Source organism: Peromyscus eremicus, chromosome 8a (genome assembly GCF_949786415.1).
Source record: "Peromyscus eremicus chromosome 8a, PerEre_H2_v1, whole genome shotgun sequence".
NCBI lineage: Eukaryota > Metazoa > Chordata > Mammalia > Rodentia > Cricetidae > Peromyscus > Peromyscus eremicus.
In genome coordinates, this window is record NC_081423.1 from 85,479,345 (window position 1) to 85,506,171 (window position 26,827).

At 50.5% G+C, this 26,827-nt stretch overlaps 1 protein-coding gene across 1 annotated transcript in view; it reads right to left on the reverse strand.

Moving 5' to 3' along the window:
- Map3k14 (mitogen-activated protein kinase kinase kinase 14) overlaps window positions 1-26,827 on the reverse strand; it is a 47,536-nt gene that overhangs the window by 16,026 nt on the left and 4,683 nt on the right. Inside the window, exons 2-6 of the mRNA XM_059271921.1 lie at window positions 8,501-8,775; window positions 7,303-7,372; window positions 5,575-5,785; window positions 4,877-5,494; window positions 3,410-3,547 (exon numbers count right to left, since the gene is read on the reverse strand). Of these exons, the coding sequence (XP_059127904.1) occupies window positions 3,410-3,547; window positions 4,877-5,494; window positions 5,575-5,785; window positions 7,303-7,372; window positions 8,501-8,756 (1,293 nt within the window). The 5' untranslated portion in view covers window positions 8,757-8,775. The remainder of the gene's footprint in view (window positions 1-3,409; window positions 3,548-4,876; window positions 5,495-5,574; window positions 5,786-7,302; window positions 7,373-8,500; window positions 8,776-26,827) is intronic.

The window sequence follows — 26,827 nt, forward strand, 5'->3', positions numbered from 1 at the left end:
ACACACACACACACACACACACACACACCACATACACCACACACACACACACACACCACATACACCACATACACACACACACACACACACACACACACACACACACACACACACACACACTCAGTACACTCTGCCTTAAAGTGAAAGGAGAGAACTGAGCCCCAGAAGTTGTCTTCTGACCTCCACACACATGCGTGGGACACTCACATACATATAATAAGGCTTCAAAACACTAGTTCCTTTGGGTCCCACAGCTCTGTCCCCAGTCTCTGCACAGTGTCTGGCTCGGAGCAGGTGCTCCATGACAGCCGGTGTGACTTGGCCAACGCCACACTATTCCAGTTCGGAGGCTGAGCCAAAGGGAGGCTCCCAGAGTTCTCTGGTTGGGCCAGATGTCTTAACCAAACCGTTCTTCACCCTTGTTGAGGGCAGATGGCAAGTGTTCTTTGAGAATCTGCCGGGTGATATGGTTCCTTTGCCATCAGACTGTCCATGCCCTCACACACACTCTGGATCAAATGCCAAGAATTTGAGGATCCTGTAAATCCATCCTCTGCCAGGGAGAACTTACATATTGGTTGCTTAAAAAGCCTGACCATTCTACGCGACCCAAGGAGAAATCCTGCCTAGGATGTATTCCACTGGGGTGGGGTTGGGGGGTCAGAGTGGAATAACCCCTAGGATTGGATCTTATTCTCATAAAAGAAAGAGCCAAATTTATCCATAGTCTAAAAAGACAGACACAGACGGCAGTTCTGAGGACAGGAGTGGAGAACAGGGAAACTGCTGTCATTTGACATCACTGATGGTGAGGCTGCATTTGTTTCCAGTTAAAAGATGGAGGGGCTGGTGAGATGGCTCTCCAGGTAGAGATGCTGGCTTCCTGCCAACCCCGAGTTCCAACTACAGGGTGGAAGGAGAGAACTGACCATCCCAAGCTGCTCTCCGACCTCCATGTCTGTCCCATGACACATGTGCCCACATACATACACAAACACATGTCATAAAATGGTTAATTAAAAAATCCATAAAAGATGAAAAACAAAACAAAACCTCATATTAAGGGCTAGATCTGTGGCCAATAAGCAGATGACCTAAGCCCACAGATGTTCTAGAAGAGCATGGGGTCGCTGGTACTATGTAACTTCTCATGTCTAGGATCCCTCCCAGGAGCACTTTAAAAGGATGTGGGCCGCTTGAGCTCTGATTCCCAGACCGTGTCTCCCGTCTCTACTCGCCATGCCTTTGCCAGAGAACTCAGGGAACTTTCTGTGTATGCAGTATCATGAACCCAGGGCCTCATTCCTGCTAGGCAAATGCCCTAAGATGATCTGTATTTCCCAGCTCAGGGGACTTAGCCCTCATGTGGTCTTAGAGCTGAAAATTGTGCAGGACAAACTGCGAGTCTGAGACAAAGGATGGGCTGTTTACCCCACCGCTAGCTGGAGGAAGGAGGGAGGAGCTCTGAATGTGCACAGCCAGAGCCCCGGGAAGTCCAGGCCTTCTGCCTGGAGCTTTTCCAACTGCCCTGGACCCAGGACAAGAGAAATGTATTAAGGTTGTTTACCTTGTTGCCTGGGACTGAGAGGACCTCAGCAGAGGGACAGCTGAGAAGCTGGTGACTAAGCTCCCAGCGCTGAGCATCCATCTCTAGGACATTCACACTCTCACCCACCTCCCACTGCCTCTTGGAAGGGACAGCTGAGCCTTCTCTGGTAGACTGGGGAGGGAGCTGCAGCTAAAGAGGTCAGGCACGTGGCCCTGCCATCCAAGTGGAAGATGACCCATGCTGGCAAGACCTCAGTGTGTCCTGAGGGTGAGGATGGTGGCACCTGGTCACTTCACACAGTCTGTATGAAATCTGAGGTAAAACATACAGATTCTTCTCTTATCCCACTACCCTGAGGTTCAAATTCGACATCTACCACAGCCTGGGCCAAGTACGAACCCAGGAAATCAGGCTTATTCACATCCCAGCTGGAGTCGTTCCCAAAGACAAGGGCGGCCATGACTGAAGTGGCAGGGTCCATTCTGCAAGACGCCCAGAATATGCTGGGTTTGGGTGGTCTGATTTCTTGGTCTCTTTCCTTCTGGGGATCAGGGTGTCTGATATAAGCCAGTTATTTCACCCGGTGGGCAGCTCCCCACAAAACAACAAAACCCCTCAAAACAAAATCACAACCCCCTCAGCCAAAATCCCCCCAAATGATCCACATAAATTCAGGTCCTTAGTCCTTTTGGTTAGGGACAAGCAAGCTTCCAATAGAGAGGGGACTTCCAGGGTTTGAGGACAGATGCTGAGGAGCAGGGCTGATACTACTGAGATCTGTGGGTCTGCAGATGCCACTCCCACCTGGGCTGGGACAAGGCAACAGGCAGGGAAGCCTCAAGTTCTAGGGCTGCCTGGGTGGCCGTGGGCAAGCCACAGGGGAGGTGACTCGAGCTTTCGGCTGCTCATCGAGACCTTAGGACAAGGATTCTCCCTTCCTCTCTTCAAAGCTACAGTCTGTGACGAATTTGGATTTGGACCCCGATTTTGTCACCAGCCAGCTCTTTAATGTCTGGCTGGGCCATGTTTCCACAAGCTGTCTGCCAGTCTCACAGGACTTGGCCATGGGAGGCAGGTTTAACTTTCAGTCTCGCCTCCTCTCAGAAGACACCTGGCAGGTGGTGGTTACCATTCTAATCACCTGAGCCAGGCCCCCTCTGTGGCATATGGTTTTGTTCAGCACGTACTTCCTGTGATTGGAGCATCTTCCAGGTCTGGACTTGCCCCTACAGGCCCTGGCGTCTCCAGCGGCCAGGGCTGTATCCAGACCCAACTGCGTGCTCCTGCGCTGCCTCTCACAGACACGCATACCAAGGGCAGCAATCGGGCCAGGCCATGTGACAAACCGCCCTCTTCCAACTCCAGCTGACCAGCGGGCAGCTAGGGTGCCAACCAACCATCAAGGCAGAGTGCTGGATACCCCATGACTGTTGTTGACAGACTGCCCAGACTGAACGCAGCAGCCCTGCGAGGCTTCCCTTTCAGCTCTCTGGAGTTCTACCTCCTATGCACCTCTTTAAAATGTTATTTATTTATTTACTTTGGTTTTTTTGAGACAGGGTTTCTCTGTGTAGTTTTGGTGCCTGTCCTGGATCTCACTCTGTAGCCCAGGTTGGCCTCGAACTCACAGAGATCCGCCTGGCTCTGCTTTCCGAGTGCTGGGATTAATGGCGTGCGCCACCACTGCTTGGCTTTTATTATATTTTATTATTATTATTATTATTATTATTATTATTATTATTATTTATTTTTTAGACAGGGTCTCACACCACAGTCCAGGCTGGCCTAGACTCCATGGCTGTCCTCTTGCCTCAGCCTCCCAAGTGCTGTGGATGTGAGCCCGTCAGTGTCACGGCATACCTTTTTGACAGCACACTGGAAGCCTGTCTGCTTGTCCTTCATTCTGTGGACCTCACCGAAGGAGCCTCTGCCCACACGGGGCTGCTGTGCCACCCAGTGGACCTCTTCTCGGTACTCGTAATCCACTGGTTTGAGTTTCTAGGGTTGAAAGGGAGGGGGTCAGTTCCGATGGCCGGGACAGCAGAGGGATGAGGGCTACGGTGGGGAAGCCTCTCCAGCTAGCGGCTCTTACTAGCGCTCTGGGGGCCGAATGATATCCAAAGGTCCTATCAGTCCTAAGGTGGGGTTATAAGGAAGACAGGCCGAAGTGTTGAGAGGAACAAGAAGGCAAAGGTGACCTTCAAAGGCTGCCTGGGGTGTGTGCAGAACTGCCAACAACCTTGATAATGGACAATATAACTCAGTAACTCAAGGCAGAGGAGAAGCAGGGGCCAAGGACAACGTCAAATGGAACTGGACCAGGCCCTCTGGATAAGTGAGACAGTTGATTAGCTTGAACTGTTTGGGAGGCCCCCAGGCAGTGGAGCCAGAACCTGTCCTTAGTGCATGGGCTGGCTATTTGGAGCCTGGGGCCTATGCTGGGACACTTTGCTCAGCCTTGGTGTAGGGAGGAGGGGACTGGACCTGCCTCGGCTGAGTCTACCAGGCTGGGCTGACTCCCCAGGGGGGACCTTGCCTTGGAGGAGGTGGGAATGGTGGGTGGATTGTGGGGAGAAGGGAGGACGGGGGAATCCGTGGCTGATATGTGAAATTAAGTTAATTATAAAATAAAAATATTAAATAAATTTTAAAAAAGTGAATAGAATAAATCCGGCCAGTTGAACAAAACGCTTCAAGTTCCAAAGTTACTCAGGCAGGGAACTAAAGGAAGGGGGTGGGCAGGGAGAGGGCAGGCCGCATCCCTCTGCTTGCCAGGATGTTTTCATTCAACACACATAATTCAGCAACAGTGAAACTACCTGGGAGACTGAAAAGAGACAGCTAGAAAGGCTGTGGGAAGTGAGGCTGTAGGTGGAGGGCTATAGGACTGCATGCGTGAGGTAAAGCCGAGATCGCTCTGTGGCTATAGGATGGGTGGAGCCTTTAAGAGGTGTGGCCTAATGGGAGGAAGTTAGGCCTTTGGGGTATGCCCTTCAAATGGATCCACACCCTTAATCTCTCTCTGCTTCTGGGATGTGAAGTCATAAGTCTGCTCCACCAGATGCTCAGCCATAACGTACTGGGCCCCAAACTCTAAACTATCAGCCCAAACAAACCTTTCTAGTTGATTGTTTTAGGCATTTTGTCATGGTAACAGAATCCCCCGATTCCGTCCCCAGTGAGCAAACTGATATATTACCATGGGCCTGCTGGCTTCAAGAGACACTTTGCTTCCCCAGCAAGCCCCACCCGGACCCCCATCTATGGCCCCTCATCTGGAAGGTGGCTCTTGGAGGTCTGTGTACAGGAGTTTAGGGGGTTCGTTACCTCGGTAAGCAGGACACCCTCGTTGTCCTCAGTTTCAGGGCTGAGTCTCTGAGGCTTGGAGCTCCCTGAGGACCACGTCTTGGCCAGGCTGGCCAGGCTGTTGGCCTGGCCTGAGCTCACACTGCCTTGTAGTGCATGCACCAGGTACTCTTCCACAGGAACCTTCTCTTGGCCACCTCGAGACGGGTAGCTGGACTCCAGGTGTGGGCCGGGCAGGGGCTTCTGACTGTCTCCATAGGCCAGTTTGCTTAGGCGTGGGCCAGCGAGGGGCTGCTGGCCACTTACACCAGCTAGTTTGTCCAGGAGGAGGGATTCCAGCGGGTAGGGTCTCCAGGGCTCCAGAGTGTGAAATGGGAAAGGATGGGGCAGTCTGCTGTAGGGGAAAGGGTGAGTGGAATGGGGTGGGGGGCCTACGGCCTGGGGGTGGTGGAGTTTCCACACGTGGTTTAGACATTGCAAGGGGCTGATCAGTTTGTGGAGTTCTGGTCGTGGTAGCACTGGTCGCAGGCCGTCCCCTTGTTTCTTACAGCACAGGTGGCCGAGGTCTGGTTCCTTCAGAGGCTTGGTGACCTGGGAGACATTTCTGGCATAGAGGGTGCCAAGTGGAGACTCATCTTCCTGCAGGAAAAATACAGGTGTCACAAGTCCCAGTCCAAACACCCATGAGCAGGGACCAGGACAATGGCGGAGGGTCTCACCTGCACAGGGACGGTGCAGCTCTCTTGCTCAGGGGTTCGGGGCAGGGGCTTGGCTGAGGCCACTCCTGCCTGGGCCTGTGACTTCGACCTCTTCTTCTTACGTTTTTTCCGGGCTTTGCTGTGACGCTTTCCCTTCCGGCACACACGGGCCATTTTACCTTCAGTTGCGTGGGCCACATTGTTGGGGATTTGATCAAGACTCTCAGACTGGCTGTCAAAATAGGGGCAGATCCACATTTTGAGTGCAGGAAATCGAGGAGAGGGAATGTTCAGGGAACTGTCTGTGCAGTCAGAGACTCTGAGTGCAAACCCCAGCTCTGTCATTCCAGTCATGCATGCTTAATGACAGGGGACGCATGTGAGAAACGCGGTGTTAGGTGAGTATGTGTGAGCATCACGGAGTACACCAGTACAAACTTGGACAGCTGTTTATTACTAGGTGCTACGGGCCTACGGGACCACTAACGTGTACATGGCCCACTGTTGACCAAAATGTCACCATGTGGTACCTCTGTACTTAGTGTGGGCAAGTTCCTAAGCCCCAAGGAATACCAAGTTTTCTCACTTATGAAACAAGCAGAGGGTTTCCTGCCGCATGGGGTGGAGATGGGGTTTAAATGAGAACAGCTCATAAGTCTTAGTGCCTGGCTCCTTAGCAGGCAGCCCCATAAGCTTGCTGCTGTGGGCTGGGGCAGACCCTCTGCCTTTCTCGAGGCCAGCTCTCTTACTGCTCCTCGGGTGGAGTGACCCGAGAGGGCCATTCTTGGGCAGGCATCTTAGCTCTGATAGGTCAGAGTGGCTTTGCTTCTGTCATCTCTACCCTTAGCCCTTGGAGATACCAAGTTGCCATGGGAACACGAGAAGCTGCCAAATGGACGCCCTTTCTGGCTGGTGCAGCCACCAAGGATCTGCCAGGCTCCCACCCTGGTCAGGTATTAAAGGAACTAGTTTCAGGAAAGGGTTTGAAAGGGCCGTTGAGAAGCAGCTGGGGGCAGTGGCCACAGCCTCAGCCATAGTCCTTCTGCATCGCTTTCTACCCCACAATTGGCTCCTGGTGTGATGGGAGCCTGTAAGCTTCTCAGGCAGCCAAAAGAGGAGAGTTCATCAGAAACCCCATTCTCTGGGCCAAAAGGTGCCAGAGGCAACACAAGGGATCGCCTAAACCCTAAGGAGGACAGCAGCCTCCACCGGGACCCCTTTCCAGCACTAGCAGTTTCTAAAGGCCAATGACCAAAGTCCTGTGGGAGGAGGGGCCTCCATCTGGGACAGACTCTGATCAAATCTCATCTTTGGAGAAGGGGGAGCCAGGGGACAGACTGATCCTGGCCTAGCTCCCATCCATGGGCCAGGGCTGGAATAAGACCCCTGGGGTGTCTCCCCTATGGGATGGTCAAAGCGGCCCCTCTGGACTGTGCCCATGACTATTCACCAGTGGGAAGCTGCTGTTCCGGGCACCCTCCCTGCTGATGGGAAAGCAGGGGTGTATCAAGGACTCGGAGGAGAATAAAAATAAAATGTCAAGTTGACAGGAGCCAGGAGCAGCTTCTGCAAAGCTGCCTTGGCCGAGAGAAGCTGGGCCAGGAAAGCTGGGCGGCCGCCAGGAGCAGAACCCAGGTGCTGAAGCAGGGAGCCAGAGGCCTGGTGAGTGAGAGTGGCCTGGGCAGGCGGCTGGCAGGTGGGTCTGGCGTCACATCCCTCCTGCCCAGCTCTAGCAGCTTGCTTTCTTACCTGTACTGCTGGGACCCTGCGATGAAAATGCGCTCTGAAAAGGTGGGGCTGAACTCTTGGCTATTCTCACCTTCAAGTCAAGGAAAAGGGGCCAGATTAGCAGGGGGAGAAAACGAAGGCAAGCTGAGCATTTAGGAGTGAGCCTTTTACAGACAGGCCCTAATGGCCGCTCTTCCCTTCTCTGTCAAGTCCTCTGTCTAGGGGCTCACCTCCCGGCCACCACCTCATCTCTCACTGGGGGTCACTCTGTCCCCAGCTTACTAGTCGAGAGGGGACTGTCTGTAAGATGGGGATCATAGGGAACCTGCTGCCACCTCACTTACAGTGAGGCTTCCTAGAACATTCCACACACCACTGGGCACAGCCGCCCCCTTATGTTTACAGGTATGTGTTCATGTGTGCATTCATTTCATTTTCATTTTCTCATTTCTTCTCAAAAGCCAACTGGACGGCTTGGGGAGGTGAAGCAGAGGGTGGATACGTGGAGAGAAATGCCAGCACGTCACAGGCTATCAGGCCCTCCAGGTTCTAGCCCAGGATACCTCCTGGGCTGGAAGGTGGTGCTGAGGACCGTGGAGAACTGGTGCTTCCCAACCCTCCTGGGAGTTCTTGTTCCCAGGCAACCATCAATATCATCTCAAGGCAACAGGAATAGAAGTGGAAAGGGCCAGACTTGGCCCCACCTGCAGAGGCTGGCTGCCCAGAGACGGGCCCAGCAGGCCCAAGAGCAGGGTGCTTATTTTGGGGGCAGAGGGTGGGGGTGGGTGGAGCCATCCCTGGTTGAAGGCAGTGAAAGGTAGGTAGGCATGAGGGGTTTCCTAGGAGACTTGGCCTTTCCTGTCTGGGCCCCTCCAGATGTTACTGTTCAACGTTACAGCAAAAGATTAAGGGCCAGCTTGATGTTTCTGCGGAGGGAGTCCTTAAGCATTCCTGCCTCTTGGCTGTTCCCTGTTCAGGTCACAGTGGCACAGCCTCCATTCGCTAGGTCCCCCATGGTCCACCCTAGCACTCTTAGAGCTCCCATTTATTTATTCTGGGTTAGACCTCCAAACGGGTGGGTCTGGTGAGAGAATCTTATAGAGTGCTCACTCTGACCTTGCTCTTCCATGGGGACTCCAAGGCTGGCCTCTCACGCCCAGCCACCCATCTGCAAGCGCACTCACTTGTCACCGTGCTCAGAGCAGCCCCAGATCCTTACATTCAGCCTGGGCGATGATGGAGATGGCGGGCGGCCCACCCTCGGACCCTTCCTTGGCTGTGCCTTTGGTAATCACATCGTTCAGGATCTCCCACTTCCCACAGAACACGGGGCTCTTCTCCACAGCCTCAAGCTTGTAGACGCAGCTCTGCTTCTTCCCTAGCGACTGGGTCTTCTCCTTGGCTTTGGCGAGCTCCTTCTGTTGCCCAACCGCTGAGCCAGGAGAGCCTGGGCAGGCCACTTCCATCACTGCCATCTCCCAGGCTCGTGCTCACCTTGAGGGCCAAACACAGAGCAGGTCACTCCAAAGCCCAGACCCCACGGAGAGGTTAGGCACAGGTTGGAGGGGAAACACGTGTGTGTGTGTGTGTGTGTGTGTGTGTGTGTGTGTGTGTGTGTGACCCCCGGATACTGGCACTACAGTGTAATGGGTCCCTGTGCTGGGCCTCCAGAGGGACGGGGGTTGTTTTCTTCAGCGTTGTAGCCACCGGCAAACTGCGCATGCTCCGGTTAAAAACCCCACACCCATGCTCTTGCAATTGGGGGTCCCACAAGTCAAATGCTTGTAAAGGTTGTGAGCTTGGCTTCATTACCACTCGGCGTGTTTGGAGAATGAGTCCAGTTGACATAAAGAGCCAAGAACCTTCCAGTGTGCCTCCTACACACACACATGTACTGCACATATATATACAAAGGCTAAACATTCAATATACAAAAATAAATGATTTTAATTTATTATTATTATACTATTTTAGGTTTTCTGAGACAGGGTTTCTCTGTGTTGCCCTGTCTGCCCTGGATCTTGCTCTATAGACCAGGCTAGCCTTGAACTCACAGAGATCTGCCTGCCTCTGCCTCCTGAGTGCTGGGATTAAAGGTGTGTCCACTACTGCCACCACTGGGCTAAAAATAATTTTAAAAAAGAGGGTAGTGGGGTGAATATTATCAAAATACATTATACACATGTACAAAATCATCAAAGAGCAAATAAAAATGTGTATTAAAGAAGAGTCCACCTTTCCCCTGCAGACAGCTACAACAGGGAATTGGAACTGGATTTTTCTTGCCTCTACAATGACTAAACCTCTTTCTGTTGTTTGGAAAACTTTGTTTCCTCAGGACAGGGCGATAAATCTCCTCCTCTATCCATCACCTCACAGACCCCAGGGACACCTTGCCTTCACAGGAGAAAACCAAGGTTTGGTTTTGTTCACAGAAGGGATAGGTATATACAGTCACATGCCATTTAATGGTGGGGATACAGTCTGAGAAATGTGTCTCCAGGAGATTTTAGCACTGTGTGAGTATCACAGAGTGCATTATGACATCATCGGGGTGACAAAGTCTTGTGGAGCCAGTGCTACATGCAGTCTCATTGTGGTCAAAACACTGTCATGAAATGCATGGCCTTGTATGAATACGTGTGTGCATAACTGTTACAATTGTGGTCAAAACACTGTCATGAAATGCATGGCCTTGTATGAATACATGTGTGCATAACTGTTACAAAGCCTACTATTCAGCCTAAAAATGGGCTCAACACTTGGCTCCTTTCCAATGATGTAACTGTTTGTGGCTCTCTAGAAGGTTCTCAAAAATGGCTTCCTCCTCAAATGTCCAAACTCATTTGCTGAAAACTTCTAGGTAATTCTTTTCCCCCCAAGCAACATTAGGAGTAGCATTTATACTGGAGACTTTAATACTAACCAATGTCTGGGCACATAGCATGAACTACCACCTCTCTCTGGGTTCCACGTGGAGTACCCTGAGCCTTCCCAAGGAAGCCAAACAGAGAGCAGCCATACGCTGCTGTCAACCCTGCCCACAGCACGGACATTAGAATTATCGTGAGAGAAAGAGTGGCAGTCTGAGCTCATCAACACTGGAATACTCCCCCCCCCCCCCCCCCCCCCCGCCCCAAGATCAGCTTCTTTGCACAACCCCGGCTCTCCTGGAACTCACTCTGTAGACCAGGGTGTCCTCAAACTCAAAGATCTGCCTGCCTCTGCCTCCTGAGTGCTTGAATTAAAAGTGTGTACCACTACACCCAGCTAGTATTGGAATACTTTTTAAGGACAGGAATGTTTTTGGTTTTGTGTGCTGCTGGGGATTGAGCCCAGGATGTCCAGCATGTCAGATATGTGTTCCACCACTGAACTACACCCTCAGCCAAACAAACAAACAAACAAACAAACAAACAAACAAACAAACAGACAAACAGAAAGTCTATGGGGAGCTCTGACTCCCAATAAAAGCCTCCAGATAGCTATTATTGTAATTTTCGCCATTTTCCTCCATACATCCCCAAATCCCTCAACCTTCCAAAAACTGACTTAAAGCCTACAATAAAGCCACCTTTCTTAACCTTTCTACCAGAGGAAATGCAGTTTAAAAATCAACTAGAAAACTCCCCAAATCTAACAGAAGTAGATGTATGCTTAAACGGACCTCAGGGTTATTTCAATCTCCTTATTTTCTGTGAAAAACCTGAAGCCTACCCAAGTGGATCCCTGGTCAGTCAGTCAGCCCCTGTGTAGCAAAGCTGGGCAGGCTTCGGACCCTAGGCTCTTCAGGCAGACATGAAAGGAAATTCCTGGTCCTCTGTGGTTGGAGGGCTCCTAAGAGCAGAGGGGGACCCTGTGCATGGCTGCATCTTAGTAGAGAGAACAGCAAGACAAAAATCCGGATGACTCATGTTGGCTGGACAAGGGCACCAAAGGACCAAAAGCACATTTGCAGACCTTCAGACGGGATGACCCCGAGTATGAGAGATAAAGAGCTGGGCCAATGAATGAGGAAGATGGCGGGCCCCGAGTTACTCTCCGCTCAGACAGCGTGCCTCTACCTGGTGTTGAAAGTTCACCTTGAGCTGGAGTTCTTTCAGAGACTGTGGGGCACTCAGCCAACCCAGGACCTTTCTTTCCTCTAGGTGGCTAGCTGGGCAGCAGGCCAGGAGCCATCGCCCCCACCCCCACGCACACACGGCCAACACCAGGCTGCTCTCCCCGGGGAGAAGTTGAGGTTGTGGCCTCCCGTGTACTCCTCAGTGACTCATCCCCAGCCTGGGAGGCAGAATGACAAGGAGGCCATTGAGAAGCTGACCCAGCAGGTGGCAGCTGGACCTGAGACTGGCACAGGGAACACAGGCTGACCCCCACCCTCCCTCCCAGAGGCAGACAGTTAGAGGCAGCAGCAGCAGCAGCAGAGAAGCTTTCCTGTACCACATGACCATGACTCAGCCCTCACTGGCAGCCTCCAGGCTCGCTGGCCTGAGGGCAGCGCTCCCACAAATATGGTCAGGGCTGCTTCCTTCCCCCCCCCCCCCCACTTCTATGTGGGTCTGGTCCATAAAACCGAGTTCAGTATCCATGTCAGGAGTGTAGCGAGGTGTTCCTCCCAGCCCTAGGCTTTGGGTGCTGGCTCACCCTATCCCCCCAGGCCCGAAACCTGTCCTTTCTCTCCTGCAGTGTGTGTGTGTGGGGGGGGGGGGCTAAATGAGGCCAAGGCTCTACTTCATCCCTCAACCCAACCCCCTCCTCAGCTCCACCTCAGCCTCCAGTGATTGCGGCCGCCTGCTATCTTCATTGTGTGGAAGCCAAGGATGACGGCAAAGGCAAGGGCCACACCCAGGGCCCACACACAGCACAGGCAGGCTTCACGCCACACTCTTTCAGGCCTGGTGCATACACCAATCTGATCTCCTCCTGCCATGCCTCGATGGCGCTGCAGGAACCTAGGGGCAGAAGTGACTGGGATGCTACCAGATCAACCCTAGGCTCTATCTGTAAGGACAGTTCTTGGTTTGGGCTCAAGGATGTCTGAGAGCCACAGGAGCAAGACGCAGTTTGTATTTTCCCAGGGAAGGGGTCGTGGCGCTTGCCCTGATGCCCAAGGGTATACCATGGCCCAGGAGGTTGCGCCAGTCTCCCAAGTCAGGCAGGGCCAGGGCTCCATGCCTGATTCTGCCTTTGCCCCCTCCCACAAAGAGCTCTCCAGTGCAGGAGTTTTCCACCTGAAAGTTTGGAACTGTGAAGGTTACAGTGCCAGATGAGTTCTTAAAATGCACTCATCCTAGATACACTGAAGAGTCACTGGGCATCGGGCCCAGAATATGCTTTTCTCTTAGTGCTGGAGTCTGAAATCAGGGCCTCACACACGCCAGACAAGTGCTCTACCACTGACATACAGTACGCTTCCAGACCTTTTTAAGGAAACAATTTTTGGGGGCTGCCAAGCCTGAGAACTTGAGTTTGATCCCTGGGACCCACAGAGTAGAGAAAAGAGAATTGACTTCCACAAGTTGTCCTGTGACCTCAACATGTGCACCATGGCGTTTGCACACACACACACACACACACACACACACACACACACACACACGCACGCACACCAAATATAAATAAAAGTAAGGGAAGAGATCATTTTAAGATGGTCAAGGGTCTTGAAACTGGCAATCCTTCTGCCTCAGCTTCCTGAGCAGCTACCAGACACCAACCATGTCTGGCTAGACTCTGAACCTTTAAAAAGAATGGAATTAATTTTATCTTCACGCATGTTGGGGGAGCCGCCGAGGTCTGAAGAGGCAGTCAGATCTGCTGGGGCTGGGGTCACAGGTGGCTGTCCGCCACCTGACGTGGGAGCTGAGAACAAACTCAGGGACTCTGAAAGGACAGCCTATGCCCTCAACTACTGGGCCACCTCTCCCAACCTAGTGTCTGAACTTTTTATTTTGTATGTACGAATGTCTTGCCTCCGTGTGCGTGTATGCATCACTTGTGTTATCTGGTGCCTGTGGAGGCCTGAGGAGACATCGACTCCCTGGAACTGGAGTCACGGGTGGTTGAGCCAACATCAAACCTCTGTTCTCCAGAAGAGCAGTCTATGCTCTAACCAGTGAGCCATCTTCCTAGCCTCCTCGACTCTCTACTCCTGACAAGCCTCCTGGTAGCAGGTCTGCCATTTGCCCCCTCTTTATACTAACAGTGCCCACTGGGAACATGTGTTTGTTTACATTTAATTACACCGAAATAAGATGTAAATACATTCCTCGGGGACACAGGTTACCAACTGGAGAGCTCAGAAGGAAAACACTTCAGTTTCCAGGATTCTGGGTCAGAAATAAGAGTGAGGCTAAGTGAGTCTTTGATTCATGAAAAGGTACAACAGTAATATTTTAAATGTTGGCCTTCAGAGAAAATAGCCTCTCTAAAATGTATCATATTTCACTTCCCTCTTTTAGTGAGTACACTTACCCTGAGAACGCCAGGCTGGGAAACAGAAGCTAGGGCCTCTAGATTAAAAAAGAAGAAAAAAAGCCGTCGGGCCATTTTTGTCAAATGAAATCATACTCACCACTATACGAAAGCTAGAAGCCTGCAACCTCACAGAAACAGCTGCCCGGGCTGAAGGAGGGGGCAAGAGGCCCACCCACTCAGCCTTCCTCCCCACAACTGAGGACCTCTGGAGAACTCCAGGTCGCTAAGAAAAGACTTGGAACCAATGGCCTCTGAGGTTCCTCCTGGTTGTCAGAACAGACCTGGTCAGGATTAATTGTGGGCTGGAGACTCCAATTCAGAATAATAGTGGCTAATATTTACTAAGCACCTAGCATTATTTAACCTTCCTTTCAGTTGTGGATGTGAGAAGTTCCCAGCATGCCTAAAAGGTTACACAGCTAGAGGTGTGTTGGACTTGGCCCTGCCTCTGGAGCCTGTGCACTGACCTTGAACCGTTTCTCTGACTTCGCTCAGGAAGCCAGAGTCCTGACTTTCAGGATCCTCTGAGTAGACAGAGGTAGAGATCACAAACTCCACAGCTGGTCTGGCCAACAGAAGATGCCAAGTGCATGTCCGTCCCTTTGCCTTTTACTAGGCTGTGACCCGAGTCACTGACACTTCTGTGTTTCTGCTTCACATAAACAAGGTGTCCACAGCCTCACCTAAGGAATTCCATGTTCACTTTACCCTCCACAAAAGGGAAATCAAAACCTTGGAGGTCATCTCATAAACGTCCACTGAAGGGCCTGAGCAAATCTCTCTCAATTTCATCTGGAAATAGGAGCGTGTCCTTCTGTGAATGCCCAGAGGGATAAACTGCAGAAGTAAATGACTCAACTTCCTTAATAAGACATTGGTTGAAACCATTGCCGTCCAGTGCTTCCTCTTTTCTGCCTGTAGCTGGCCTAGCCAGCAGGCCACACCAGTTGAGCTTCAACCTAACAAAAAGGAGGGATTGTGAAGCAAAGGGACGGACCCCGGGCATATGCCAGCGAGAGGGAGCTGCCCTCACAAAAGGGACTGTGAAGCAAGAGGGGGGGGGGTCCTAGGGCATGTGCCATCGAGAGGGAGCTGCCCTTGCAAACAGCTCTTTGGCCAGTTGTGTCCCTAGGTCCCACACCTGCTCCGTCCTGGCTCCCCTTTCTGCCCTGCCCTGGCCCCCAGCCAGCCAGAACGGTCCCTTTGCTCAAAGGAGTTGGGTAGCAATGAGCAAGTCTGCTCCTCTTTACTCGCCCTGTTCCTCCCTCTGTGGGCCACGCCTTCTCTATGGAGCTCTTACCCAGATCCGCCCTATCTTTTTCTCCTCAGGGAAACCGTTTACAGTGGTCTCCTGCGTTCATTCACCAAGTGTCCACTCAGCTAAGGGGGTACAACAGCTGAAACCACTCACACATGTCTGTATGGGCACCAGGCTGGGTGGGTTTTCTGCACTGTTGATGCACCTAACAGTTACAAGGTTGTTCTTCTTATTCCCATTTGACAGATGAAGAAACTAAGGCTGGGAGGTAAGTCAGCTGCTGGAGCAGATGAGGCTCAATTTGGACAACCAGAGAACCAGCCCTGGGCTTAGGACTCAAAAGACAATATTCTTGGCCCATTCCCCTGGCACTCAAAGATCATCAACTCTTGTTGAATCCAGGAACGGAGAGGTATTAACTGGCTACAAGGCTAGTGCTATTTCTGTTCTGTATTTGGTCTATGTCTCAGCCCTTGAGGGCAAGAAGCATAAGAATTAAGAATTGGGGAGGGCGTGTCCAGTTGGTAAGTGCTGAATCAGCAACAAATAAGTCAGCCTTCCAGGCCAGTGGCACAGCTACATACTGCCAGGTCTTAGAATTTTTTTTTTTTTTTTTTGTTTTGTTTTGTTTTTCGAGACAGGGTTTCTCTGTGTAGCTTTGCGCCTTTCCTGGAACTCACTTGGTAGCCCAGGCTGGCCTCGAACTCACAGAGATCCGCCTGCCTCTGCCTCCCAAATGCTGGGATTAAAGGCGTGCCCGGCGGTCTTAGAATTTTTAAGTTGATGAGTTTTAATAGGTCCTTTCATTTTCCTTTTAAAAATGTTTAGAAATCTATACGCAACATGTATGTACATAAACAAGAATTCCAGGTAACATATTATTATCTTTGCTCAAAGAACCACTGAAGGATATGCTTTGGAAAGAAGAAATATAAGCCAGAAAAAGGGACATGGAACTAAGAAATAAAGGCGGGCACAGGAATCAATGTAATATGTTGGTCAACTTAATTAACAATTGTGTGTAAAAAAATCAGTTCAAGGGGCTGGAGAGATGCTCAGTAGTTAAGAGCACTGCCCACTCTTCCAGGGCCTGGCGGAGTTCCCAGCACCCACAAAGTGGTTCACAACCATCTGTAACTTCAGTTCCAGGGGGGCCAATGCCCTCCTCTCACCTCCATGGGCACTGGGCACAGATGTAGCGCAAAGACATACACAGGAAAACACTCATACACATAAAGGAAAATAGCTAAATCTAAAGAGGAAGAATAATAAAACTGTCTTTTGGGGAAATTTTACTTGTGAAAATGTGTAAATTTCATTAAAAATTACAGTTATGTATGTACATTAAAGTTTAAGAATAACTTCCACAAAAACAGATATACCTGCTGGGCGGCATTGGCGCATACCTTTAATCCCAGCACTCGGGAGGCAGAGGCAGGCGGATCTCTGAGTTCGAGGCCAGCCTGGTCTACAGAGTGAGTTCCAGGACAGCCAGGGATACATAGAGAGGCTTGGTCTCCACAATAAACAAACAAACAAATAAACAAATACCAACCCCAAAACAAAACAAAACACCAAAACCAAACCAACCAATCAACCAACCAACCAAAAACCCCCAAACCATGTGATTCTCACATCAGATATAGAGCTCAGAGCACACAGCACAGCAGTCTCTCACAGACCCTATGAAGACTCTGAGAGCCAGTGCCTGGGGACAGAGGAGGCTTTTGATGAATAAAGGCTCTGTGGTAAGTCCTGTCCTGCTGTAGAGCTGAGAAGGCCCTGGGCATACACAGGGTCTGCTGGGTGCTCTGCCCTGGGTGCTGGGACGACACTGTCCTTGGGGGGGGGGGGGGGCTCACAGTATGCTCGGGTAACAGCTAGGCAGTCAGAAAAGTACACACAACCTAGGAGTTCAAGGACACACAGAGGACATGCCGTGGGGCACACAGGGAAACCCAGAGCAGCTGCGGCCCTCAGGAGAGGCTTCTATGGGTGAACAATAATTGCTTAAGGGAAGGGAGATGTGAAAAGTTAAGGAGATGCCAGCTGATAAAACACTTGCTAATGTGCCTTGCTGGAGGACTCGAGTGTGAGCCTCAAAAAATGAGGAGGGGGTGGAGAGAGGGCTCTGCAGGGGAAGTGAGTGCCACTAAGCCAGATGGTAGGAGAGAAATGACTCCAAGTTGCCCTCTGACCTCCACACCCACTCTGTGGCCTGAGTAAACAAAAATACAATAAAAAGTAGTAAGTGTGGGTGACTCCTGAGGAACAGTATCAGATCTCAGGCCTCCACAGACATGCACATATATTGTAAATGCCGGCATGCGCATACACACACACACACACACACACACACACACACACTACTCCAGGTGAGGAGGGCCCAGGAAGATGTAATCCAGAGGTGAGTCTCTCTGTAGAAATCACAAACTCCTTAAGCAGCTGGTGGGTAAGCTGACGTCATAGCTGCAGCAGGCGAGATGGGATGAAGTTCCGAACCAGATCATGAAAATGAAGTTGGTCCTCCTTTACCCCACCGCCCAATTCCCAGGAAAGTGAGGCTATAAACCTCCATTCCCTGGCATTCTTGGGGACAGGGTTCTAGCTGGAGGACTCTGGGGGAGGGCAGACAGTAGCTGCTGGGCAACTATGCTGGTAAAAGTTACAGGGCTCCGGAAGGCTTGCTGAACTCTTTTCCAAGGGACACGGGGCAGGTGACCACCAGCAAGAAGGAGGGTGACGCCTGAAGCTGTACTTGGGTATTCTGAGTGAAACTGAACTGGAAGGATCTTGAACCCATCTCCTTGGCCAGCTTGACACCTGCTCCCTGGAGGGAGATTTCTTTTGTGCATTTCCCATTAATGAAGATATGAAATGTGAAGGTTCATTAATCATTAAAATTTTACAGATCGATAATATAAAAAAGAAACCTCACATGCCCACAACTATTTAGCCTTACTGCCAATTCCACAGACAATGGCTCGTTTAAGAGAATTGTGGGATTGAGCCTAGCATAGCCCTCCAGTCCCCACCACATGTTTGGCAGCCCTGGCTGGCCCAGGGCCTGAGGAAACACCAACGCCCTCAGGGGCCCTCAGGATGCTAAGGGCCACCACCCGTATCCATTCTATTAGTGTAGGTCTCAGCCACTTCCATCCTCTCCCTGACCTCGGCCCATCCCCACTGGGCCAAGCTCATCGTAAAACACCATGTCCTTTAGACAACCTCAGGCCGAAAGCCATCTGCTCGTTCTGCAGTCTTACGGGTCCAGTCCCAAGTCTGTGGTCTGTAATCTATCTGACCACTGTTTCCCTAATCACAGGGTGGGGCTCTGGCTGCTCCAGTCTCTCCCCAACCTTCCAGCTACTGAGCTCAACAGGTCTCTCAGTGGGCCTTCCTGTGTGGGCCACCTGGCACTTCCTGCTTGTCCTGTTCACACTAAGCTCAGGCCTTCCACTTCCAGGAAGCCGCTGACAAGCCACAGCACCCCAGTCTCTCTTTCCTCTCCTTCACTCTGACCTTTAAACACACCCTCATTCACTTTTACTCATCCAATGCCATAACACAGTCGAAAGTTCCGGAGACAGTAACGCATTATACAAGACGACGACGGCCACTTTTTATGCAGATATCACATCGAAATACAATCTTGATATGAAACAAATAGAGATATAAAAAGAGATGCACAATTGAAGATGTTCAGAGTGTTTCTATAATAGTAAAAAGCCAGAACAAAATTAATTATGGGGAAATTAGTTATTAAATCACAGCTTACCCATTAAAATGTTTATAAAAACTAACAATATGAACAAATATCGCTGGAGACAATGTTAAGGAAAAAGTATATAGAATTATATGTAAACTCTGGTCCTGAATAATATCCACGTGTGTCTTTTTTTAACTTGATGTGTATGGGTGTTCTGTCTGCATGTATACCTGCTCACCTTGTGCTTGCCTGGCACTTGCAAATGCCTGACAAGGGTGCTGGAGCCCCTGGAACTGGCAGAACAGAGAGTTGCTAGTCACCACGTGGGTGCTGGGAACCTAAGCCAGGTCCTCTGTACCAGCGGCCAGTGCTCCTAACTGCCGAGCCATCTCTCCAGCCCTTCTACAGTATATCAGCATTTATAAAAACACAGACATGGAGACTGTCTCAAAACAAAAAATCCAGACACTGGCAGACATAACAAAGGTTCTCTTTGTGTCAGACTTATGAATGTCTTAGTTTTTAAAAGTATTTTAATAATTTTCTCACATTTTCTTCAGTGAGTTAGTCTGTTTTTATAGACAACAGTCTCAAGTGATTAAACACAGATACACACACTCACACAGACACACACAGACACACAGATACACACACAGATACACAGACACAGAGACACAGAGACACAGAGACACACACACAGACACACACACGGATACACACACAGACACAGACACACACAGACACACACACACACACATACACACTCACACCCTGCTCATACCTGCAATCACCCAAAAAGGAACTTCTTCACTGTTACAGACTATCCACCTCCTTTTCTATGGATGAACTCGTTTCCAAATTTCCCTTAGAAACAGCACCACAAAGAGCCCATCCTTGTTCACACCTTTTGTAGGACTGGGAGATAATCCTGAGTGGCACATTCCTGGGACTGGAATTTCCAGGTGACCCTCTGTTAGTGGGCTCTCTCTTTTTCTCCTGGCCCAGGGTGTCAGGGAAACAGGTGGTTCTCATACATCCTAGTTATTTGCTAAAGGTATTACTCTTGTCCTCAAGGTGTTTCTAATCCAGCGGGGGAGAAAATGGATAGATGGATTACATGTCATTTATTCTATATTTATTTAAATGATAGATGAGTCCCAAATTGCTCTTAGATTCAGAAAGGCCTTTGGCGGTAATTTATTCCAACACATTACTTACTAATTAATGCTGGAGAAGGGCCATTCCCACAAAGAACAGGATGGAGGCGCCAAGTGCAAATCACTGGCCTTCCACATTCTGAGATGTGGGCCTGGGCAAGTCATTTGATCAGAGACTGGTATCTCACCTGTGAAAGAGGCAGTCTCAAACTACAACAGTGTTTCACTGGAGGAGTAACTGCAAGAAACAAGGTTTAATTTATACAGTTCAGTGCCTGGCATCCGGCTGGTGTCCCACTAGTGGGGCTTGCAGAGGGATGAAAGCTGTGACAAACGAACAGCCTTTGCCCTGACTAGAAATGCCAACTGTTTCAAACGTTCGCCTGTACGGAGCTAGTGCCCACCTTAGTCTCTGGTCAGCAGCACCAACGTCAGCTGAACATCTCAGACAGATACTCAAGGGAGGAGGAGGAGGAGGAGGGGGAAGAGGAGGAGGGGGAGGAGGAGGGGGAGGAGGGGGAGGGGGAGGGGGAGGGGGAAGAGGAGGGGGAGGAGGAGGAGGGGGAGGGGGAGAAGGGGGAGGGGGAGGAGGAGGAGGAGGGGGAGGAGGAGGGGGAGGAGGAGCAGGAAGAGCAGGAGGAGGAGGAGGATCACTCGGAACACAGGGCAGAGCCATCAGTAAATAAAGGACCACATCCGAGGGTGGCTCCAAGGAGCTCTCTGCAACCGTCTGGCCCCGTCTCCACGGGCAAGGTCTCAGCAGGGAACGGACGGACGGAGGAATGACCTGGTGATACATGATGACCTTGGCAGAAGGGCTGGAGTTAGCTCTCTTGCCGTATCTTTGGGTATTTTCAACATCTGTTGTCATCTGCATACATATAATTACATTCTGGTCCATGTAAACAGAAATTCACACGGGCAGATCCTACTGCTCACTATGTACTGTGTGATGTGTGCATTATTTCTTAAATCCTTACAACTCTGTGAGCAAGACATTAATATTGTATCGTTTGTTTTAATTATTTCTGTATTGATTTGAGACAGGTCTGGAACTTGCAACTCTTCTGCCTCTGCTTCTTGGGATCTAGAGTCATATGTATGAGCCACCACACCTGGCTACACAATGCCCTTTGCACAGAGGAGGAAACGGGGGTCTGTAGGTCACCTGCCCAATGTCACACTGCAGGGAAGGAAGGAGCAGCAACAGGATATACACGAAGGACTTTTATGCCGAAGCCCACTCTTAGCCATGACACTGAATCTCTATCCAATGCTCTGAGCTTTAAAAGGTGGGGCTGAAACACAGAAGCTGTTACAGTCCAAAGATCTGTTAGTGAGAACCCCAGGGACTGACCCAGGAGGAAGCACCCCAATGGCCAAGCAAGAACAGACAGCCGCCGGGCGGTGGTGGCGCACGCCTTTAATCCCAGCACTCGGGAGGCAGAGCCAGGCGGATCTCTGTGAGTTCGAGGCCAGCCTGGGCTACCAAGTGAGTTCCAGGAAAGGCGCAAAGCTACACAGAGAAACCCTGTCTCGAAAAACCAAAAAAAAAAAAAAAAAAAAAAAAAAAAAAAAAAGAACAGACAGCCTATGTTTTAGAAAAAAAAGTGAACAGCAGAGACTCCACGGTGGAACTGTGGCCGGCCTTTGCTCCTCGGCCGAGGGATGAGAGTCTCATCCTGGAATGAGTCCGTGACCAATTCAGAATTGGCTATTCCTTATATAAAGTCTAGTTTGGGGCTTCTTGAGTCTAGGTCACTGGTTTGTTTGTTTGTTTTATAACAAAGCCTTGAGCACCAGCTGCCATGTTATACACACGGCCAATACTTTTGTCTCCAGACCCCCGACACAGGGCATTTGATAAGCCTTTAAAAAAAAAAAAGTGCTACAATGAGATTTCACATGGAACTTGCAAAAACTTTTCATTAAGGAAGCCAACACCAGTCAGATAGTGGTGGTGCACGCCTTAATCCCAGCACTCGGGAGGCAGAGGCAGGCAGATCTCTGTGAGTTCGAGGCCAGCCTGGACTACAGAGTGAGTTCCAGGACAGCCAAGGCTGCAGAGAAACCCTGTCTCAAAAAACCACAAACACACACACACACACACACACACACACACACACACCCCAAAACAAAAACAAAAAAGCCAACACCAAATGGAAAGGATGCCAGAGAGGGCACCTCTGAGCCACAGAGGCCATTATGGAATTAGAAGGCAGGACACATGGAGGAAGAGTGGTATCATGGAAAAAAACCAACTCATGTGTACTTCACTTTATACAGTAAACAGTAAGAATATTTTATGTATGTTATGCGAAAGCATTTTAAATGTCCTTTAAATATGCGTGAGGACATTTCCTGTAAGTAGGAACGCTCAGGAAATGGGAGTTGACGTATATACCATTCGAGTTTCCAAAGATTGCAGTGTTACCCACTGCCTCACACTAAGCCACCCCACAGTCTCTCCTCCCTTTCTTGTTCTGTTTTGCTTTGCTTATTTTGAAACAAGGTCTTGCCATGTGGCCCAGGCTGGCCTTGAACTCATCATCTCCCCATCTCAGCCTCCTGAGTGCTGGGATTACAAGTATGAGTCACCACACTAGTGCCAAACCAGTTTTCTTGATAAATCAAAATGTACTTCAGGATCTTGCCAGTTGAGGTCATCATTATAAGTAACAATTCTGTTTCGAACTGTGAAACCTCCCCCCCCCCCGCCCCCCCCCAACCTTATGGACTGATTTATATCAAGGAGCTGTTCCCTAGGCATGGCCAATCCTGTTGAAATACAACCATTACCATCCTTTCTGGGTTTGTATATGTGAGTTTCCCCGGGTGGGACTGGGTTCAGGCCTTAGTGGACAAGAGAAAGCCAGGTTCAGTGTCCCTGGGAGGGAGGAGACTTCAAGTTCACTGTAGTCACTGGTGGCTGGTTCTGAAATTGAGGAACTGATTTGAGGAACTTCAGAATAAACAAGAAACCCAAACAACTTGGCTTTCTGCAGAAGACTCCAACGTAGGGGGATGGGGTGTGCTGAAGAGACACATGGCTCGTTCTGTGGAGCCCTGACCATGACCTACTTTCAATGCTGTCCTACATACTCTTTGACAAACTACCCCAAGTGATCAGCTGAAGACATGTGTGGCAGGTGCACCTGACATGTCCACTTACACTAAGGGGTCATACTTTTGCTCTCTTCTGAGGTGGGGGACATGGGAGATGAGAGGAATGTTCTCAAGAGAACCTCAGAATGATTCCTCGGTGAAGTGGGGGAAACTGGGGAAAGCCTATGGCTCTCTTACTCTTACTCAGACCAACAGGGCCTAACAGGAGTATAGACTGGCACCCCGCACTTCCGCTGGATGACAAATACCTACTCTACCCAGTGGGTACCGTTTTCCTAGTGCTGGACTAGCGAGCGGGAATACAATGGTGACCAAGCCACACAGGAGCTCTCCTTGTTCATGACCCTGAAAGACCACCCTGGAACGCCGATCCTAGCTGTCAAAAGGCTTGTCCTGGGCCAGGCCTTGAACAGTCTGCACGTGATTTGGGCCTACATGGCACCCAGTACTGTGTGTTCTGTCCCACATGTCTTTTTGTGCATCCACCTTCCCTCCAGGGTGAGTTCTTGGACGGAAGTGCCCCAGTTCCACTTGTTTTTAACAACAGATGCTCAATGGTCTATAATGCAATAAAGCCATCATACGATGAAAACACTGCAGAGCCAGATGCATGGGCTGTGTCTAACGTCACAGCTTACTGAACATGACAAATGAACAACACAGCACTCTGTAGTATTGGCTATGTTCCCTCGTGGCAGTGAGGCTGACAGAGAGTTATGACCCATAGCCAGTGCCCAATATCACCATGGTCTTGTTATTACTAGCTCAGGAAAAGATCAGATTAAAAATCTGGAGGCTTTTCTAGTGAATGCCTATTGCTTCTGCATCCTAAGGTCAGGAAACTGTTAAGTTGGATCATCATCCGTGAGATGTCTATGTGTTCTACCTACCAGAGATTGGCAGTTAACTCTCTTTACAAGCATTCCTTGAGTGAAATAATGGCCAGGTGTGGTAGCACATGCCCTTAATCCCAGCATTCAAGAGGCAGAGGCAGGAGGATCACTGCAAGTTCAAGCCCAGCCTGGTCTACACAGTGAATCACAGACTAGCCAGGGCTAAAAGACAAAAAAGGAAGCAAAAAGGGCCAGCAGGATGGTTCAGCAGGTAAAGGCACTTGCCATACAAATCTGGTGACCTGGTTTGATCCTAGAATCCAGGTAATGGGGGAAAGACAGAACCAACTTCACAAGGTTGTCCTCTGACCTCCACGTGGGCACTGTGGCACACATACCCTATCCCTCTTACATACATAGAGACACACACGTAAGTAAAATTAAAAATAAAAATAAAATGACAAAATAGATGAAGGCCACAGACTCTGCGAGCCTGCCTGGGTTAGCACACGTGTTCACTCCGATCACTGGCAAGCTCCAGGGGACCGCACCTGATGGCTGCAGAAGGGGATCACGTCAGTGACTGGATTCTGACTGCATCCCGGCATCCCGGTAAAAAAAAAAAAAAAAAAGAGTCTGCAAGCTAGATGCTGAAACCGTCATCAACCTCTTCCCTAAATACTGACCTGGTGACCCATTTATTTATGACTGACTGAGAAGATGAGCCTTCTGGCGCTCCGATCCACACAATATCCACCTGAACTGACCTGCACCTGTGCCCTACATAGGGGATGGATGGGTGGTACACAGACCCCTCTCTCTTACATTTCTATCTATAAAGCTCTCCCTGCCTCTCAAACCACAGCACAAAACAGGTGAGACTTATGGGCTTGGGGAGCTGTTCCCCACATTAACTCCCCCAGGCAAAGCACTCCAGGTATTATCTTAACTAGCAATCATACCCTCATTTGGCGGCCAAATTCCTCTTCCCTTCTAAGCCTCCCAGCTATTCCTAATACCAACCAGAAGAGTACTAGTCAGTAAAGGGAAAGGCCAGCCAGGGTCACGAGAGGATCAGCTAGACCAGCGCTTTGCACGTACAGTGGGCCACTACCCAGATATGACATCATGCTTTGCCCTTAGAGGCCTCTCATGGAGAAGAGCCAGACAGGTCCGGCTGGGGTGACACCGGCTACTCAGGCTCTCCTGGCCACCTGTAAGCTGTGGGCAACATGCCACCTCTTTGGAGAAGAAAGACACAAATGCTTCTTGGTGTCCAGTGGCTTTGGAACCTCAATCATCAATCGTCACTCAAGGCCCACGTTAGGTAAGACACTGCTTGGGGACAGAAGAAAGAGCCTTAAAGGTGGAGACAACCTTTGAGACTTCCGGGTAACCCTGCCTAGATTGTATTTTCTTATCAACCCTGGTCTCCTTTTGACCACATCAACCTAATGGTAGAAGAGAGAGTCAAATAAACAGCTTTCTGTTTACCTTTTCTCAGAAGCAGAGCAGAAGCCACACAGGTTCCACCCTTCCCAGGCCCGAAAAGCTTGCGGGAGCCTGAGAGTGATGGAGCTGCTGTGGGGAAACAGAGGAGCTGTCTAAGGAAATTCAAGTCCTACACTAGGGGTAACTCCTGGGTCCAGCGGCAACAAGGCAGTGCAGAGCTGAATTTCTGCCACCAAGCAGCTGGGCAGCCTTAGCCAACCTTTTGCAGACGAGGGACAAATAGTAATGAATATCTGGCCCTCCCCTCATGTGCGTCCGTGTGTGCAGATAGGTGTGGACACCAGAGGGTGACTGTCGGGTGTTTTCCTCAATGGCTCTCCACCTTATTTTTTTTTTTCCTCTCACTGAAACTGGAGCTCACTGATTGGCTAGACTAGCTGGCCAGCGAGCTTCCAGGATCCCCTAGGATCCTCTTGTCTTTACTCCCCAGCCTCAGCGCTGGGACCACAGAGACACAATGATGCACCTGGCCTGTTAGGTAGGCGCTGAGTTCTGAACTCAGGAGGACTCTGTGACAGGGAACCAGAACACTTGCAAGGGATTATCAGTTCTACTGAGGCCCTGAACAGTCAAGTCCACCTTGTGGATGGTCCTGGACACACAGACTAACACTCGGGGCCCTAGTCAAGGACACATTGTGAAAGACCCTCTGTCTATGGACACTAATCATGGATGGCTCTCTGGAATGAGAGTCAGCAGAAGCTGCGACCACTGGAAAATGGCAGGGGAGGCTGGCTCAGGCCTTCCCCCAGTGCTTTTTTCTGGGCCCAAATGCTGACTTGCTAAGTGGAGAGAACTAAGGTGATGAGTTTGAGGTCCCCCAAGTTCCCTGAAACCCAGAGAGCCATAGGCCTTTCTTCCCAACCCTTGGAGCTCCTGTGAGCCTCCAACTCAGGTGGCTAGAAGGAAGGCAGGGGTGAGAAGGGATCTCCCCAAATCTCTCATCTCCAAGTACAATTTGGATCTCTCTCTAGCTCTCTGCCAAGGGATTTCCCAGCTCCCCAGGGCCAAAGCTCCACTCCTGCTGCTGCACAGAACTGTCACTGGAAGTGAGCCATTTTCCACCCTCAAGGTGGCTGGACTCGGGAGTGGTGGTGACATTGCTGACCTGGGCTCTGTGCCCTGCCCACATGACCCACCAGGGGATGGGGCTGTCCGTCAGCAAGCGTTAGGAGCCTCCCATCGGCTTCCTGCTCCTGAATCTTAGCCCTTGGGCTGGAATGAGGGTGATCTTCGGCAGAGGGCTTTTCAACAAGGTCTGCTCGGGACTTCCTCTGCAACTGGGCCGGGGAACAAATGGCCTGTTACCTACACCCCTGCGCGAGTGACTCACCTTCCAGAGAAAGTACTCCCCTCACCTAAACAAAGCTGCTTGAAAAGTGACTAAGGCACCTGTCAGACCCAGGCTGTGGGGCTGGCCAGCGACTGAGCAGGGTCCAGACGCTCTGCCTTCACCTCCAGCCGTGAAGGCAAATGC